The sequence below is a fragment of the Orbicella faveolata genome, unplaced genomic scaffold (assembly GCF_042242905.1).
Source record: "Orbicella faveolata isolate gen_17 unplaced genomic scaffold, um_ofav_v1 contig_24, whole genome shotgun sequence".
NCBI classification, from domain to species: Eukaryota; Metazoa; Cnidaria; class Anthozoa; order Scleractinia; family Merulinidae; genus Orbicella; species Orbicella faveolata.
This window is the reverse complement of record NW_028301552.1, coordinates 12225001-12244881: the sequence shown is the minus strand read 5'-3', so window position 1 is coordinate 12244881 and position 19881 is coordinate 12225001. Positions and strand designations below refer to the sequence as shown.

The window sequence follows — 19881 nt, the reverse complement described above, 5'->3', positions numbered from 1 at the left end:
ATTCATTGCAAATGAAACGGTAAATGCAAAGCCCACGTCCAGTGTTTTTCCATCGCTTCAGTAGTTATCATTGTTTGCCCCGTTTGCTTTTTTTCCCACTAAATCATGGTTGCCACAGCAAAATCTAATTTGTTTCCACGAACGGTTTTTGTAAACGTTTTCTGGCTGAACTTGAGGTGTTTTTTTTAATTCAGCTTCAAGGGTGGGAGGTCTCCGCTTGACTTATTCCAAGTTGTTCGTGGCACCTGCTTGGCGAGAGCTCGATCCTAACCGTGAGCGCGCGCTCCCCTCGTGGTTGCTATTATAAACCTAGCAGGTCGTATTTGCGTCTTCGAGGCCATTGATACATTTTCAACGCAAAACCTTCCCGCACATCCTAGACATTAGGTTTCGTCAGGCAAAAGTGGGTGGACATATTACATCATGGATCTAGCAGAACTTGCAATCTTTATTGTTAATAACAAACGCACTTAGCGGGGAAAATTGCGAACCACCATCAAAGAACAGCTCAGTACATTTAATAAACGAAAAACGAAAAAAGCTCGGCTTAAATGGCTTGGAGGAAGACTCTCTCTTACAGTCCTTAAATCCGCTCGAATAAATAATTCCTAAACTTTACTAGGTGCTACGAACGCTATAAATATTGCAGAATATATTACATCTTTGTCTTCGCACAGATTTGAGATCATAAGGCCGATCGAGTTTTCCTTTCTTTTGTCTACGAAGCAAGCGTTGAAATTTCTTGAACATTTCACGCCGTAAATCTCTCTGAGACGATTTCGTTAACACGTGCCAAGAAATAAGCATACTAATAATGGCATTCTACACAATTCCCACGTTGTTGTTCTTATTTTTCTTAAGGGCCAGCTGGTATGCAAATTTTTGAGCCGACGGAAGTTTTTTTGGCTATACCTCTATCAACGAGTACTGTCATGTAAAATACGTATTACAAATTTAGAGCAAATACATTCAATTTGAGTGAAATGTGTGTGTAATGAAATTCAATCACCCTCTGTTTCAAAAATAGCTCTCTCCCAAGCATAACTTTTGAGAGTAAATAAATTTGTCGAGAGCAGGACTTCAGCGTTGAATGTTCTGAACAAGGAAATGTTCTCCCAACACAAAGCGGTTTCATTTGCATATGTTCTCGAGTCGAACATTATGTCAGATTGTAACTCTGCGCTTTTTCTTCGAAACAGGAATTACCTTACGTTTGTCAAGTGCTGTACGACATTGTACGATGACGGTTCGCCGAGGATTCGTCCTCTAGCTAAGACTTTATCTTGTTTCGAGGCAAATCACTACAGACTAACTTTTCTGTTCTTCCTCGACAACCGGTTCAATATTTGTTGGTGGAATACGTAAATTACGACACCGACTGGGAATCTTCTGTTTAAAAAACAGAATACGGCAGAGATTGATGAAACCGAGTTTGCTTTCATTCAGCAGATGAATACTGCAAAAAGAAAAATAATAATCACGAAAAAAAAGTCATGGATATTGCGTTTTCGCAACTGGCGAGTTCTACACGTGTATCAATTCGAGCGAAGAAATTATCGTCGCGAGGGAAGAAATTCACCTCGACAAATTTAAGATATCTGTCGACGATGAATAAATATAAAAATTTACATTCGGCTGATGAAACTGTACGTGATTAGAATTTTTACTCATTTCCAATATATTCTAGAATATTAAAGCGAAAAAGGCGAAAAACAACAAGGATTAAAACCCGGTTGTTTTGGGTCTACTACACGTGTGAGGATAGTGATAAATCGAAATTAAAATTGCTTGCATTCTCGTTATCGCTGCTCTGCGGCTTTACACAAACGCACTGAGCACCTTGCAAACATCTTGCAAAATTTTGCTTAGCTGCTCCAATAAGCGCATGCAGCTATCTCGGGTAAGAGGATCGCGAAAATGCAAGCAACTTCCATCGGTGAGAGACGCAACCTGCACTTACTTGAAATACGAAGTCCACATGATGCTCTAAGACGTGCGCAAATGTGCGACGAGCGTATCTCTGTCGTTTAACTACGCCATCATGGAATTGTAATTTATATGAAAACACCCTATGTAGCCCGGGGAACAAGTGTTCACGACAATTCTTCACGACTGAATAATGGCATACATTTCGGGCCAGTCCGGCGAGAGAAAGGACACCCTGACCTGATGGATCGTGGGCTCACGAAGTTTACATATCTGGATAAACAAAATAAGGCGCCAAGTTTAGACAATCAGTGAAAGTCCACGTTATTCATGGCTTGGCGGTTTGCATTATGTCTGTTTGGTGGTGAAATCGAGCGGGTGGCACGAGATGTAGCGAACAAGTGTCGCAGTGAGAAACTGCTGAATTTTAGTTAGAAACCCAGCCCCTTTTGTGCAATGATAACTTTATCTTGAAAAAAAATAATAACTCTATCGCATTTTTGGGGGAAATTTAAGCGCCTAAATTAGTTTAATCTACAGAGACAAAAAGCATTAGAAACTTCTTGACCAAGTTCATGCTAGTCGTGCGGTTTTGTATGTTAGATTACTATATAAAGCTTGGTTTGATTATCATAGGTGATGTAATAACTATTTTTCTGCTGTAAAATGATCTCAATCACGGCGATAACTACTTCTCTAAAAACTCTGATTTCTCCTTATTCATTTTCAGCTATTTATTTGAAGATTAGTTGAGAGAATATGATGATAGACCATGCAGACAATAAATAACTTGAAAACAAGTTGATAACTTTTTACTTGTCGTTTAGGTGCTTGGCAATAAATTTTAAAACATGCAAGGAAAAGTAAGACATTGACTGCTCCGTTAAGTTTATATGCTGCGCCCTCCTACGGTGTGGACGGTGCTGCAGTCATGCTGACGGTTTAGCGTACATAATCATCATAATTGTCGTAAAAATAGACAGAAGGCGCATAATTCGTGCATCTTTAAGGTAGTAATTATCAGCTGAAGTACTTTTTCCGGATAATTTTTTAGCGGGGTTTTCCCGTTTTATGCGTGTAACAACCAGACTAAACTCATCTGTAGACTCCAAATGAGGTTTGCACCTCCGAGAATCCAATCACTTAATACTAATTGCATGTCGAAGTTAACATTTAACAATGAGGAATCAGCCATAATCAGTTATGTGAAACTAATTTGCAAGGTGTACCACAGCGGTTAACAGTAATCTAAAGCACGAGGCGGCATTTACAGTTTTGTGTTCATCCAATAAATCGGCATAATTAAAATCGCGCTGTTTTGACAGTGGTTTTAACACGCCCAAATGTGTTGAACAAATGTTTCATGAAGCCCGTCCGCGAGACAAGGCCATCACTGGTCATTTATCAGCCAGAAAACATAATGAAACAAAAAAAACGCATGTCTTAAAACAAAGCGAGTTTCTTCGCTTTGTAGCCGGCACAGATTTAACAGCGGGAGTTCAATTTTAAGAACATTCAAGCCAACGAGCATGACTTTAGCCCAATATCCGGGACTCTTTTTTAAGTTGCTAACCACCTGGCTTTCCATGTTGGAAACTCCAAACAACAACAGATTGTTTCAGTTTTCATCTTGAGGTATTTGCCGTACCTCTACGACCACTCAGTAACTTCAGCTGCATGACCTCTCTTTTCTCATCAATCTGACTCGATACGAACAACTGAAACGCTGCGCCTGGCTATGAACACGAATTGCACATTTGCATGGAGTTCAATCGGCGATATTTCATTTCCCATTGCTAGTATATAGCAGGTCATTTATGAATTCTACCATTTTTACCAGACGAATAACCTTGGCCTAAGTAGCTACCCATCTGGCTCTGTATAAGTACAATTGCACATGTACGTCTAAAACACTGAATGGCTTGCTGCAATGCTGAAATAACCTACAATTTCTGACAGGCAAACCATTGCTCTCTATTTCCTCAGTACTTAGCTGGCGTTTGCACAAAAGAATCACACACAGCTCCAGGGCTACCAGCAGATAGTAAAGACTAGAACACTATTTTGGCGTCGCCGTCTTTACCGACACCCGTTACATGTTTCAACTTTCAGCTGGTTGGGTTTAGATCCAAGCTTTATGTGTAGACGGCCGCATCTTACTTCAAAGAAAGCCAAGCTATTCTAATCATAAATATCTAATGTACGGCTTGTCAGGTCCTGCTTCTCACGCCGTAATTACAAAAAAGGGTTCAATGGTTGGAAAACAATTTGAATTTTGCACTTCTGACATTGCTACCTGTCACTGGGCCATTCTATTTTCAATCTCACCTACCATTACTAGGTAAACACCCAATGTGTAATAATTGTTTTATGGCGGTTGGCTTTTTCTCCGTTCGTTTGTTCTCTGCACATTTAAACTAAACAGCAAAACATAATTATGGTCAACGTTGACCTCACAACACATGCAAAGCAACAAAGCTGTTCCAAAATTAGTGAGACGAAGGTTAAGTATTTTCCCAGGTTTCTTTCGTTTTGTTTTATTTTATTTAGCCAGACGAATTTAATTAAGACGGTAGTTGTCTTAGTTGGAATGTTGTATACGTTTACAGTTGATTCTTGTGGTTGACACAATGCTTTCCTTTTCACAAATATCAACTTAACGGTTGAGTAACGGAATGGTACAAAACTAAAGTTTCCGGGCCAACACTGTCAAACCCACGTGTCCAAATTTCATACTAAATCCACTATTTACAAGCTACTGGGTGTGCGCCAAAAGCAAGTTTAACGATGAAAACTACAAATTATGAAAATTTACCAGGCAAAATGAGCGGTTGTGCTTGCGTCAGCTTTTGTGAAGTGTCTAACAACCAGAGCTTTGCTTGCAAATTAAAATTAGTGCATAAGTATTAACTCAACGAAATGTGCCACTATTCCGGCTAAAAACGAAATCGAGCCTAGGCTCTTCACAGGGAACCCCCTAAAACTGCAGCTTGTCATTTGACGACTTTCGGCCCACAGAAAGACAGCTCTAAGCCCGTTTATACTGGAATTAGATTTTTGAAAGAGCTGAATACAATTAGAACTTAGCTTGTTTGATTCCATTCAATCTGTCTGCACTCCCTGTGCGGGCAAAGATAAAATTGACAAAGGGAAAGAATCTTACCATAAACGCCATTATCGTCAAAATGCAAACCTTAAGTGCAAGTCGAAACTCGTTCACTCGGCGAAACATTCTACCGTTAGCAATGTTTAAAATGTACATACCGTGCCTTAGATTTGACTTGAGATGGAGCTACCTCAACATTTCGTTGCCACTGTCTCCAAACTGCAGAAATTATAACCGAACGGAGCTCAAATACCACCTTAACTGCACTCACTTGCGCAATTAAGTTAAATAATTGAGTTCCTGGCAACCTCCCATATCACCAAGTCAATACAGAAAGTGGTACGTCATTAAACGTCAGGCTAGCCAATGAACTGGCTGCATCAAGCACTAACGCACCAAAGAGACACTCTAGATAGATCAAAATATTGATAGAAAATGGTCGTTTCTCACTCGTGATTCACAAAGAAAACTCTCTCGCTATATCACCTTACTGAAAGGCAAGCTAAACTTGGAGAACGTAGCGAGATAATAAGACAAAAATTAAAGAGACGCACAGTTCACAACTAACTAGTTACTACCCTCTGCAGTTAACCTTAGCTAGTTATGATTTGGCAGGACTTCGCCGTCGGTAGCCCTAGGGAGGGGAGAGAGAGGGCAGAGAGAGGCAATTCTATCCTTTCACTTCCCCTAGCCGGATTCTCAGTTCTTATCAGAAGAAGACAAACGTTAATTAACGCTTTAAATAAATAGCCGAGCGCACATGTGAGGGCCTTCGTTCTAAACAGGTCTCTTCAACTACCTTCAGCTCTGCTGTTGATGGGAAAGCATTTAAAAATTAAATTGTATATAGGTGAAGATGTTGTTAACGGCGTATCTGATAATGTATATTAACCTAATCAGCAAATTCTCCCTATTTTACAAACATTTGAGTTACGAACTGGAGACACCCAATGGCACGTTTCGGTAAATTATCTGTTCGGAATGTCTTTTATCCCCTCCGATTTTTTTACCTCGAACTCTTTTGGTATGAGAAATACAATGCCTGTTGTTTTCGAATTGATAAAAACTGTCGTTTTGGGTACCGAATAAAAGGCCAGCTATGTTTTTCGGACTTAATGACAACCTCTGCTAAGGGTTTTGGGATATGGACAAAAAAGCTGTAATGAATTCGGGAAGACTCAAGCTCCCTAAGAATAACCGAACTGATACAAATGTTATAGCGAAGCCTAAAATTAACCTCAGCTGCAGAGCTTTAAAAGGCACTATAGATAACCTTAAAGTAATTGAGACAAAATCGTGCCCCTGACGAAACTTGAGCGGGGATTGAAAATTGAGGGGCGTACAACAGTGGAGTCTGTACTTGAGGTCATTCTGGGTTTGTTTCAAATGATGTTTTTTTATAACACGGGTGCCGGTTTATCAAAGACACGCAATTTCAACTTGGAGTGGTAACAATGAGGCCAAATTATTAGCTGCTGGATGCCTGACTTGGGCCCAACAACACTACAAAAGAGTTTTATTCTGAAGATGGCCAATGGTAACTAGCAAGTAATATACGCCAAAACGTCACATTTGTTTTCATAACACCTTGGCTAAAATTTTTATTGTTTATCTTCTTTTAAATGTCACACAACTTTCATTCAGTGATGCACTGCTTTATGAATCCCTCTCTGTGGCTTTATGTACCAGTCGAGTAATTCATTTGTCGAGACATGTGGTTAAAATGTATTCAGTATGACAAATGATATGATTGTGAGGCGTAAACAACAGTAAAAGTATCACAAGGAGAGTTTTTAACACCGATAACTGAGGAATACAGCCGGATAGGAGTTTCTTCGACGGATAGACGTAGATACGGTTGGGCTTATAAGTGAGATGGCTTCAGTGATAACTAGGAGTTGAAGCGTTCGTAAAATTCCTTCAGACAGTCCTAGCTGCCCACAAACGGTGAAAACAAAAAACCACGAAACTAAGAGGTGTATAGTGGATTAACAACAGTAATTGATTTTCTATTGAAATCCTTTCAGCTTATATTGAATCCCCTCTCAAGATCGATACTGGAATGGCCCGTCTTTCGGCAATCTCGATTGTCTCGACTTGACAAGAGAAAAATAAAAAAAAGCTGACCTTGAGATTGGTAGCGTGTTTTGGGTCTTTAATTCTTGATAAGAATCGAAAGAAAGAACCGTGGTGTCGTGACTTTTTTTACTCCAGGGCGTAAATGAACACGCCAGAATTTAGTTCATTGTGATATCGGAAATTGCCTCTGCTAATATAATCCGACATCACGCATTAACATAGTTAAGTAAAGCTCACGCAAAGAGGATATATTAGTTTGTACGCGCCATGGCCTAGAAAAATCCTTGAACGATCAACAGTCGCACACGATACTCGTCAAGGGGCTCTCGAACAGTACAACTTCAGTTCAAGGATTTACCTGGGTCAAACTGAACTTTCTGACACGAAAGACTTAATAACAGCAATTATTATTATAACTATAATTATAATAATAATAAACTCTACATCTCTTTACGGAGACGTCAATTAAGTTTTTATTGATTTACAAGAGCTTAGCACGGATAGTGAACATCTAGTGATTCCTTAGAATTTCAGGTCACGTTTGCTCGTAGCAACGACCTCCACTGGCTACCCCGGAAACATTTAGTCGCTATAATTTACGGCTAAAATAGTTATTCGTGCCGAGTTACAAAATAGGAAACCACAACAGAGTTATTACATTCACTGCAAGAGCAAACCAAATGTCCAAAATTTTTCCTTAAACGGACACTGATTCCAAAAAAATTAAATAGCCGACAATTCTCCGCCCAGAGTTCAGACAAGACAGGTTGTTATCGAATGCGTCGAAACTCGTGACTGACTTTGCTCTTTCACTGCACAAGTCCGAATAAGGTATCTCAAAGTAGTTTGTTTAATGCCAGGCTAATTTTCAGATGAAGTCCTGAAGATAATCCGTGACTCCATAATGTTGCGAACGTAGACGAGCTACCGACCGGCAGGACTAGCGGGAAATTTCACCGGTCTAAATAAATAAACTTTTCATCACTGGACAATAACCCTTTTTCGTATAAAAGAGCATTTTAACGTAAATAAACTACTGTGTATCTTGTTTGCTTACCTCAAAACCCTTTGTAGTAAGTGCTATTGTAAGAAGAGAGGCTCGCCTCCTTGAACGGTTCTTGTTGTGTACTTCGACCCGCTGCGCCGATTACTGACTTGACCCAAACTAAATCCAAAATACTGATCGAATCTAAGTGGCCGAGATTTTCTTGCCATATCCGTAAGGGCTCACACAATTAGAACCATCTGGGAGGTGCCATTCACACAATGCCACTTAATTTGTGGCAATATCTAGCATAGTAACGACAACCCGATTCAATATGGGCTTACAGGCAAGCTATTTTTTTGCCAATTCGACGCAACAGTTAAAATTTAATTCATTGTTGACATTGTCCAATTTGCGCGCGACATGTCAATACTTCAATGAATTGCGCACGCTTCTGAGTTTAAGAACTTCTGATAGGCCTTTCATTGCTATATTATGTCACGATTTCCTTCAATACGGATGTGAGTCATTTCCGCGACTAAACACTGCAACTTGTTACTTACTTATTTGATTCCCGAAAAAACCTTCATAAACACCAGTTAGGCTTTACCCGCAAAGTTGACCACCATATAATGCAACCTTTATGAGAGATCGACCTTTCCTTTATTGCGACAACAAATTATCAAGCGAAGAGTCTCAACTTTCGCGGCCTGTCAAACATGTGAACGGGCACGAAATATCTGGCACTGTCTTTCTCACATTCCACATATTTCTGCTCTGAGGTTATCCTTCAAAATTTCACCTTAACTGAGCTATCAGTTTCATTCACGAAATCTTCAGTTAAAAATCGATTTTCTTTGTTAACCCTACTTAGCAATTAGATTATGAGCTAGAAATTTTTTTCAGTTTAGAGAGCGTACTCGCTTGCATTGCACGCAGCAATTTGCGCCTCAAGGAATCAGTGATTAATTAAGGAAAAAAAGATAAGAGACTCGGCTAGTTTAACACTGTCGTGGTTATTTTAATAACTAGAATTGATTTCATCAAGATTAATTAAGCAAACAAAGACCTCTTCCGTCTGGAATGGTTACTACTAATTGTGCTATTAAACACACACAGGAACGTTTAACACCACACAAGGGGTGTGAAGTCGCAGTCGAAGGATCCAGGTTATTTGTCGGTTTTCGTACTAACACGATGTCTTTACAATCCTATATTAGCTCCGTAATATTGACTATCCATTGTTTAATGGAATTTTGCAAATTCAGTTGTCTAAAAGCTATCGCAGTCACAAAGAGTCGCTGATCAAGTGACCAAGTTGCTTTATAGTAAGTTACCCAAGGTGTGGCCAGAAGTTTATAACACGTGCCACAACCATTTTGACGAACAAATTTTACTACGGCGCACATTTTTCTTATATAACCGTCGTTTAACTACTAAATATTTTTACAAGAGGATCATCAAAAAACCCTTGATGGCTTACGACTTACCGAGTTAACAATACAAGCAAATACTTCAAACGAATACCAGCCAAGTCAGCTAAAAAACAGAAGGAAAACTAGCGCAAGAGATTTGGCTTATTCGAGTTGCTTTTTAGAAACTTATGTCAAGCGCTGGAAGTGTGGGGCGGCGGAAGAGCTCTTGTGTGTTCTTAAAGACAGTTGAATTAAAATGTTTCTGTAACACATCATCAAGTGGTATGCTAGTTTGAAAATACCTTAAGTTACTTTGCGCTTACTAATCACCACTTCATGCGTCATAGACTGAAAGTCAAGCACAACCATGACCATTGCCAAGGAAAGTAGTTGAGATTTTAGACAAATGAGAGAAGAAAAGCAAAAACAGTAGCAAAAATCACAAGAAAAGGTTACGGTTCTTCCCCTGGTATGAGGAGATGAACAAAACACATATGTTTTTCTGTCTGGAAAAAGTGAAACACTTTCGATGCTTATGTTATTAACACAATACAAACACCAAACAACTCTTGGATGTGACACACTGTCTGCTGTTAGCAGACGCAAACAGCTGACGCATCAATTGACTGCTATCGTTGTTTACTTGATCTTCAAGAGACTTAACAACAAGGGCGGTTTCTGGGATTCATCAATAACAAAATAAGTTAAAAACTAAAGAACGACATATAGCACACGCAATACGAAGCACAACCTTGGTCAATATTCACACAATAAAATGTCCTTTATCGTTCCGATGTAGTCAGCATAAATCGGTGTTCTGAAGGCCAAGTCCGGCGGAAACTGTAGAAAAAATTCCAGACTCGCGCGGGCCTCCTTTATTCTCAAGAGTTCATCAACCCTTACCAAGTGATTGTTGAACCGACTTAGGTCAAGCCTATGTTACAAGTGTGTTTACGTCAAAATTTCATAGTTGGCGCTACACCAAGGACGAATACAGAAAAAAAATTCGAGAAGACCATACCAGCTAACATTGTACCGAACCAAAACGCAACTGTAACAAATTCGTCATTTTCTTAGAGTTGCCGCCGTCAACATCGAAGGTCAAAACAAACTGGTTTATCCAGTATTTGTTTTTGGCGCCACGACTAAGTAATCAAGTGAACGTGACCTCCTCAGGTGTTGCTTGGAAACGTTACACCCACGTGATGTTTTTCCCCCCGATGGTTGCTTAGTAACCGGAGAAAACATACGGGACAAACGAATGCGGTGGTTGCGGGTTGTTGAGTAGCAGAGGAAGCGATTGTCATCAACCCAATTTCGCAAAATGAGCTCGTACGGAAGTAAGAAGAAAAAAAATCTAAAACTATGATTAAGTAAATTCCCGGTGATAATGAGCTATTTTCTGTCTAAAAGTTAATATCGAAACGTTATATTCCAGCCATAAACAGACGGAAATATTGCATGTGAAGTTTAACTGTGACGTTACAACTGAGTAATAGCAGAGCAGAGTCTGTTCTCTAAGCACTGTTAACTCAAAACGAAAAATAAGACTGGTAAGACTCATGTCTTCTTAGGCTGAAAGTAAAAGGCAGATAAAATGTGCCCCAAAAAGGCATACCTCGATTATCTTCGTTTCTTTCGATTTTTCGTCGCCTTTCTTGCTTGTCAGCTGCTCACAACAGCTCGCTTACAAAGCTTCACTGAAAATTCGCGTAGGACTCTGAGGCTTGTAAGGTCTGAGTGACGTCACTCAAGTGAGTGAAATCTCTTAGAGTGCAAAATAAAATATCTTAAGGTATGGCACGCGCGTGGGAATGAAACACAATATAGCTCGTGTATCCGAGATTGTAACCCATCAAATATTTTCGCTCGCACACTATTGATCTAAACGCGTCACGTGACTAAATGTGCCCCCAGATTGGGGAATATCGAGTGGTATTCCCCAATTTTCAAAAAATCCCGCGTGTTGCGAAAAATAATTGAAGGATAATGAACGCAATAGCCTCCATTTGACTTTAAAAATTTGCTCGGATAGTTTTTCTTGGACATTTTCTGTTCCTTGACGCTCACAGTTTTCCTCGAACTTTGCTCTCGGAAAATCGTTCGCTTCTCGAAAAAAGTAAAATCCGCGAACAAATATCCGAGCATATTTTCGTGCCACATGGAGGCTATTGTTAGTTATTGCATCTTTTCTTTTTTTTTGCACTGAAGTAATGATCTTGAAAGTAATGACTTGCTTAGATCTCTTAAGTCAATTTGAATATTTCCCAAGCAGCTCACACCGCTAAGCGATATCGTTCAGTGTCCAAATCCGCCATAAAATGGCCGTTATATGTATCTTAAGATAACACGACAAGACGAGAGCTTGGCTGGCTCGTCATGTGGACGCTATTCAGTCGTATTACAGAAAATATTGGAACCCAGGTCAGTCCAAGTGAAATGACGTTCGCTCATAAGACTGACAAAGCCAGTTCACTAAGGTCAGTTGTGATAGATGTACGACAGTAGCAATTAAATGTAGGCATAATGATAGATGCGAATGCAGCCATAACACTACTGGAAAAAAGGCCTGAAATATTTTTGAATTGACCTCCACCCCTATCTCCCCCGTCCTAGAGCTGCGTAAAGGCCGTGTCAAATGGTTCCAAACAATTTGCAATCGAATGACGTAGACTACTGTTAAGAAAGGAACTATCAGCATGACAGCCATTTAACATTCTCTTAAAAAGGTACAACGTAATTACAATGCACGATAAAGACAGTGTCATACAAGACAAAGTCCCTTGTCTACCCCATTGAACGTTCTTTTTGTCAAGATTCACGATGAACTAAGGTAAAAAAATCTATCGTCATATTGATGATTTCTTAATTAACGCTGCAGGACGCCGCGGGGGAGGGGGGGGGGGGGGGGAGGGGGAAGGATGGCTGTTGGGGGTCGTAAACCCTTTGCTGATACTTAAATCGAAAGCAAACTTTGCCCTTCTTGCTAACAACCTAATACAAACACTTGGTTCTATGGAGCTGATAATGCGGTGAATAGCACAGCTGGTCTGGTTAACACTTACCCACTGAAGGACCGTTTCTCCGTAGTAGAAAGTGTTATTCACCCTTTAAACAACAAAGGCTCGGTGTTAAAAAATCAGAACTCTCAGCAAAAGAAGGAAGAATACTATTGATACTGGAACACTACTCGTCTCGAACTTAACAGAAGAAAGGCGTCAACAATTTACATAATGATCATCAACAGAGTCAAATACAAGCAATAACATGTCTTTATAGAGCTTTAGGTAAACGCTTGCAGCAATACAGCCGACGTCTCCAAATTACACTAGCCATTGACGCGATACTGATATTCTAGACTGTAGCCGACGTTATTCTCAGTGCGTCATCTTGCCAGTGACTGAAACCCTCCACTTCTCCATTTCTTGCTCCTAATTGGCATGTCAACTAACTCCCTCAGCCACGTATACAGGGCCATAGCATGCAGTACCTCACTCATTTTTTTACCTCACTCGTTTTTTTTTTGCCGTTCTTTTTGAAGGGGGATGGTAAAACACTGCTAAATACCTAAGACGAGAATTTAGCCATGGACCGTTTTGCCTCAGTAATATTTTTCTCTCTGACTACGGCCCTGGTATAGGAACGATAACAGTTCTTCAACGAAACTGCTAAGCTGCGTCTTAGGTACGACTCAAGCGTGTGCAATAATAGCAAACATATCACTTTATTGTGAAGGTGAATTAATCAACATGACACTAACGTGGGACAAAGAACAATTCTGAGTCCCCGACAGGAATCGAGCCCATGACCTCCCGAACACCGGGCGGGCGCTCTATCCACTGAGCTACGAGAACTCATGGAGAGCAAGGTCATTTAACTGAGTTCATATATGACAGGTGTCTTGCATACTGCTAGGATCAACGCTATCGAATTCATCGTGAGTAGTGATAAGTTAGTTAGTTCTCGTAGTTCAGTGGATAGAGCGCCCGCCCGGTGTTCGGGAGGTCATGGTTCGATTCCTGTCGGGGACTCAGAATTCTTCTTTGTCCCAAGCTCGCGTCATGTTGATTAATTCACCTTCACATTTCATTACCGAGCTTAAAATTCACCATCTTTATTAACTATATCACTTTATTCTTCTACAATCTTCGATTGGCTCATATGAAGATAAGAAAAGTGGACAGTTTTATGAGAGTTACGGAAACAAGACTACATCATTGGCTTTCGGAGAACGATAAAAGCCATGGAAATACCATGCTTTAGGCGTGTATTCCCTGACCTTTACAGAGTTCTCAAAACCTTGCTTTTATGTTCCCATAACTTCAAAAAAAATGGAAAAGAACGCGTTCTATTTTAACTTTTTTAATACAATTTTGCCAAAATTCTAACGCTGTCAGTGAGTGGGTGTCTCCTCATTTTGCACAGGGCTATTTGACATGGCTGTTACCATTCACTGCGTTTAGGCTCGCTTTATTTTATACAAGGGATAACAAACGATCACTTCCTGGTACCACAGCCTGAAACAGACATTCGGGAGAGTTTGGGAGAATTCGAAAGTACTTATAGACACCCCCTTGCCTGCTCCAGCTACTTGGAGTCTCTAGTACTTCGCCATGTCTGCACTGTGTGTATACAGAGTTATAAATCATAGTGTTCCGCTAATCACATACGGTCTGCTAGGTGCCAGGAAAACTCTACTGACTAAAGAGTTTTTGATCATTCGTATTCACTTGGAAAATAAGTGTCGCACAACAGCATATGCAGCGCCTTCTTAATAAAAGAGAGATTAAAGAAACTACCATACAGCTTAATCCAAATTGTACAAGCTTGTCTTCGTCGTAATCTGTCGTAAAAAATCTTCGCAGTCCTCGCTTCTTTGTCTTGAACCACCTTCGTCGATTTTGTGTTTATCCTCTGTTAATCAGTATTTTGGGTTTTCGTGCGGTTGGAACATAATATTCTAACAAATGGCTTATCAAATTTCGACGCTGAGCTAACGTTGCACACGTATCTGTTTTTCCTCACATCCTTGAATACAATAACGACTGTTCATTGATCTGTCCTCGTCGTAAAATTCAGACAAAACCTGCAAGAAACTGACATTCATCTGCACTGCTGACATACTAATTCTGCTCTGCGCTTATTTGTACGATAAACTCTGTATTGTTCAGTCGTGGAGCGTTCACTTGCTCTCTGGATTTACCTGGAAGAAATATCAAAAGCTTTTGGTCAGTATTGTCGTTATCTTAATTCTGTTTGAAGATCAGCTTGTTCAGAGATTCGTTTAATTCTTAAGCCATAAAAAGAGCCCAGCCGAGCGATCCTCAAGTGATGCTGGATAAGAGAATCGTTAGATAATTTTAATCCCTTTCCAACAGAAATGAAATAAATTACACAGAAAAAGTCGTAGGGGATAAAATTTCTACCCTCTGAAAACATCACAAGTGACCTTTAAGAGATTATAAGAAATAGAAGACCAAAACAGGGACTTGGTCAAGAGGAGGGGGCGGGGAGGGGGGAGGGGGGGGGGAGAGGGGGACGTTAAGGGAGCTTCCAGATAGTAGGATTAAAGGGGGCGGGGGTGTTCGTGGAAAATTACTTACAACTTACTCGATCACTAGCCCCAGAAACTGAGCCCACCTTCTTAGAGGAACACCGGAGACCGGACAAGAGACAGCGGTGGGATTGGCAAAGTATCACGCCGAGAACATCACGTGATATTCTCAGGACAAAGGTCCCTTTCATTTTGAAACTAAAGGAACCGGTGAATGCTGCTGCGTCAGGCCGCGGTATGTGAAAAGCAATACTCTAACCTGTTAACCATTCTTTTTAAACTGATACAACATTTTAATAGCTTTACTTCACGATATCCCTGTCAGTTCCGATATAACTGCTAAAACGTCATATATCTGAAAGCCAATTGCAATATTTACTTCCACGTCGTGTTAAACACTCGATCGTTCCGTTTCGGCTGAAGGTTTCACATCCCATACATGAAGACCGCGAAAATTACCTACATTGCAGCTGTAATATCTGCTAAATACTTTATTCTTAGCTGCGTGGGAAATTCTAAGATTAGAATTGGTTTCGTGGTAACTGAAAAAAAAAAGAAAGAACAAAGAAATTCTTGTGCTTTAATGACTTCCAATTGGGAATATTAACAATCGATAAAACTCCGATAAAACACCACTTAATAACACTTGTAGTAATGGTAAGCACTTGATACTCATTTTACGACTACGCGAATAGTCTTCACACAGTCTCGGCAATCCGTGTTAATAAAAAAAAAAAGATCTTTAATTTATGTGCGAAAACTATAAACTCAAATATAATTTCCAATATAAAATACGTCTTAATTTCAAAGCGTGTGCACTATATTTCTGTTAGTCAGGCAAGAATAGTTCTTGATCATGTCATTCCAGAATAAAAAGCCGCAATGAAGGTAGCTCCTTGAAACAGGAGTCCCCTTCTTTACAGAGATGATTTCTGTCGAGTTTACTGTCTTGATTGTGCGATGTGAAGCCGACTTTAATTTCCTTGCATAAACAATCGCCCGCCGCAGTTGGTGCAATTGGTCCATAATGTTGCTTAAAATCGCCGCGTCATTGTGCTCAGAATTAACTCTGAAGAAATATCGCCTCTCCCGACGAAACCATTTCACCACACAAAATAAACTGATACTTGTAGGACAAGTGTGTGTGAATTCTTGAAGTAGTTTTCACTGCGCCGTCAACGCACCAAACGCGCCGAAATACACAAGAAAAAAATCAATGGAGGGCACCGGTCTTGTAGTCTCTCAGTCTCCCTTAAGGCGACATGCTCTCCGCTTAATCGACGCCAATACAAAATTAAAGTTGTTATTAAAAAGTACTTGTACTTCACTTATCTTAACGAGGCTATATTTGATTTCAGTAATGGACGATTAAAATTCGATTTTGTTGAGTATTTTAAAAAGCCACGCGTCACAAACGCGGGTGCATATTGAAAACCAAAAACAAAATCGCCAATTTTGTTTGTCTTTCGTCTTTCGCCTGAATCTTCCTCAATCGTCGTTGTTAATTTATTATTATTACCTCTTTGCTTTTTTTCCTCTTCAACTATTATTTTGAGATTTGATAGGTTTTTTAACGTTGTTTTCATCAGAAGAATGACTTAAAATATTGTAAGATAGCATTTTTAAACATGACTGGTTAGATATTGGGCGTTGATCGCACGACTGTAACCACAGCGACCACATCAATATTCCAGCTACGTCGTTGCTTGACAACGGATTGTTATTGTTTGTTAAACAGGACAAGATAAGAACATTCAGAAAAAAAAAAACGTGAGCATGAAAAATAGCAACTCTGCTTCGCGTTTGACGTCAGAATTCTAAGATAGCGATGTTTAACAAACGCCGACAACAATACATTTTACAGGCTATATAATTGTCAAATCAGGAAATGCTGATCAAAAGAATATCACGAACAACGTCAACTGAAAAGACACTTACAACTAACCCACAAAAAATTATTTCTTTCTCACCGAAGCCATGCATACTCACCCCAGCCCTCCCCCCTAGAAGCCCCTTCAACCCCATCGTCATGACCTCATTAATTCTGGAGGATGAGCTCAGTTTGCGATCTTGAAAGAGGCCATTTCCGAGAAGTCTTTAGCCTCTGTGTCAAAACGAGTCTTCGTGCAGAACTATTCATATGAAAGTGTGTTGCGGCTACATGCTCATTTTCATGCAAATCAAACTCCGCGGGGTACTCCCTTATATGGGCTATATAGGTATGTGCGGCCCCAAAGGGTAGGGTTTGTCAGCCGTTTTGGTCATAAATAGGATATCGATTTTGGCCATTTTGATCCTAAATAGGGTATGGTTTTAGCACTCTACTCTTGAATTGGGTATGTTTCTTAGAAGAAGCTACTTTTTCATCATTATCAATAAGAACGTCAACAAAAGCCCTTCATAATTTATGTTTAGGGCAGCTGTGCCAGCTACAAAGGTCATAAATAGGGTACTAAATTTTTGGCCACGCCATAAATAGGGTAGCAAAAATCGCAGATTTTGGTCATAAATAGGGTAGGGGTTTTGGGAAGTGGGTCGCACACCCCTACCCAACTTTTCTGGGAGTACCCTCCCCCCCCCCCCCCCCCCCGATCAAACTTATTTTCACATGAAAATTTTTGCACGAAGACTCGTTTTGAAACAGATGCACGAGGTAACTCGGAAATGGCCTATTGCTATGTAAGTCCACAACAAGAAATCATTGAAGATTCGACATTACTGATGTTTTTTCTCCGTTCTACTGAAATAAGTGTTGGGATTTACTTTCATATTACACCTTAAAACAGTCACACTTCCATTGAAGTCGTTAAAAAAGTGCGTTAAGAAGTTATTATTTAAAGTGGTCTTACTTTAACTGATAAATCTCTTTGGTTAGGGATCATTTCGGGGTCAGTGCGCAAAATTCCGCGGATTAGATTATTTGAAAGCCGATTACACACTAATCCAGGTTTTAATTTCCTTTGTATAAAACTGACTTTCAGAGCTAATGTTAGTTTGAGATTAGCCGATGTGAAAAAATACTACAAAAATCCTCGCTGAAAAGTTTTACAACAAAATCAAAATTCGCGCTCATCTCGGATTAGCTTCAATCGTGCTTTGAACAACTGTCCCCGCGACTTCTCAGAACTCATTCTGAAATATTGAATGATAAGACAAATACCATGAGAGAAAAACCTGCGAATCACTCCTTAGGTAATCAAACATTATTTACCTGAAGTTCCTTTTCAGAAATTCCCTTTCCCTCGGCTAAAAAGCACACGAGAACAAATGTCAAAGAAATGGGGTTAAACTGTGTCCAAGTACAAGCTGAGAATAGCAGCTAAATACAGAAATTGTACCGCGTTAAAATGCACTCCGATTAGCCTAAATGCCACTTTGGCTATCCTGAACAGCACTCTGGTTAGCCTGCAGAGCACTGCGGTTAGCCTGAGTAGTTCTCCGGCCCGTGCTCCGGCTAGATTAAGCCAATGTTGACATAGGAGATATGGTTAGCCCTTTTAAAGGTGCAATTACTGAACTGATCTGCATGCAAACTGAACCCGGAATGACTGATATTCAAGAGGACTTAAATAATCCGCGGGAGGAAGCTGACGATATAAAACCATTTAAGAAAATAAATAATAACCGGAAAGGATTGGGGGCTGATAACCCAGTGGAATTCTGATGACCTTGTGGAGCGCAAATAACCGAGGGGAGGGCTGATAACCTTGTGCAAGGCAGATTAACTGAGCAAGTGAAAGGCTGATAACAGACTGGATTTCGAGTAATCTTATGGATGGTTGAAAACCGAGCCGGGAAGTGAAGATAACCCGTTATGGCTTTTACCTGATCGGGCGCTCTAGTTTCAAGCTATTCATTTCAAGTTTAAAGGAAATGTGTCACGGATTTTAGCCAAATTTTGTAGGCACAAGAAAATGGCTACCAGATTGATTGAAATATTTAAATTACCACTTAAAACAGTTAAGGGACATTCAAATAACACAACAAATACAAAAGAAGGTACGGATGGACAATTAAATAAACGGATTCATCATTGCGATATGGGTTTGTTTGTCATCTTTATTAATAACGACCGGGAGACACAACTGTAATGAAGCTAGACAAGCTATCGTTTTGTCATATAATTTCTTGACTAACATTCAGTTTCATGGCGAGTATTTGCCAAAACTTACTAAAAAAAGACTAAATTCAGCCGCGACATAGTCCTTTTTAACAACAAATCAAAACAAAATTCTTCCAACTTACGCTTTTGTTGTTGGATCGGCCAAAGCTGAAACCTCTTCCAAACATTCCAGTCCATGATGATCTCGCACCTTGCTGTGGTGATCTGGCTCCCTCAGCTTCACGAAGACGAGCCTGGTTTCGTTTGAAAGCTTCAATGATATCATCCTCTTGCCGATAAAAGTCTAACACTGAGCGAATATCTTCAACGTTCGACGTGGCAATGGCTGTAAAGAAAACGAGGCAAAAGTGATTGGACTCTCGGCGCTCGCGGACTCAATTCCGCGGGAATTTTTGGCGCCACCCACTCGGAGGAAGGAAAGAAGGAGAGAAAAGGGAAAGAAAAGGAAGGTAAAAATAAAAGGAAAGGAGAATCGTTCTTTTCTCCTTTCCTTCTTTCTTTCCCCACGAGGAGTCTGCTCACAGGAGACGAGTTTGACACGAGTTGAGGATGGAGCATTTCTTGAACTAAAAAGGCCATGAAGTTACACTCATTTTTTTGTTAAGAAAGCCTTATGCGGGCACAGACTGAAAGGTCTTCTTTCGTTTGGCAATTTGAGCCTGAGAATGGCACGACCACGGACTGGAAAAACAT

The 19881-nt window shown here is 40.1% G+C and overlaps 2 protein-coding genes across 6 annotated transcripts in view; both read right to left on the bottom strand.

Moving 5' to 3' along the window:
• The window catches only part of LOC110043145 (delta-like protein 1), a 38922-nt gene extending 27769 nt beyond the window's left edge, over positions 1-11153 (bottom strand). The window contains exon 1 of one of the 3 annotated variants that reach the window (XM_020748574.2): positions 11130-11153. The gene's annotated coding sequence lies outside the window, so the exon portion shown is untranslated. Of the gene's footprint in view, positions 1-1960; positions 2210-8168; positions 8443-11129 lie in introns of those variants that run through there. The other 2 variants (XM_020748573.2, XM_020748572.2) reach the window with 2 other exon arrangements.
• A 1887-nt stretch (positions 11154-13040) lies between these two features.
• LOC110043251 (mitochondrial import inner membrane translocase subunit TIM50-like) overlaps positions 13041-19881 on the bottom strand; it is an 18341-nt gene continuing 11500 nt past the window's right edge. The window contains exons 9-11 of one of the 3 annotated variants that reach the window (XM_089292761.1): positions 19311-19513; positions 18277-18311; positions 13041-14714 (exon numbers count right to left, since the gene is read on the bottom strand). In XM_089292761.1, the coding sequence (XP_089148887.1) occupies positions 14711-14714; positions 18277-18311; positions 19311-19513 (242 nt within the window). In that variant the 3' untranslated portion in view covers positions 13041-14710. Of the gene's footprint in view, positions 14715-18272; positions 18312-19310; positions 19514-19881 lie in introns of those variants that run through there. The other 2 variants (XM_089292764.1, XM_089292763.1) reach the window with 2 other exon arrangements.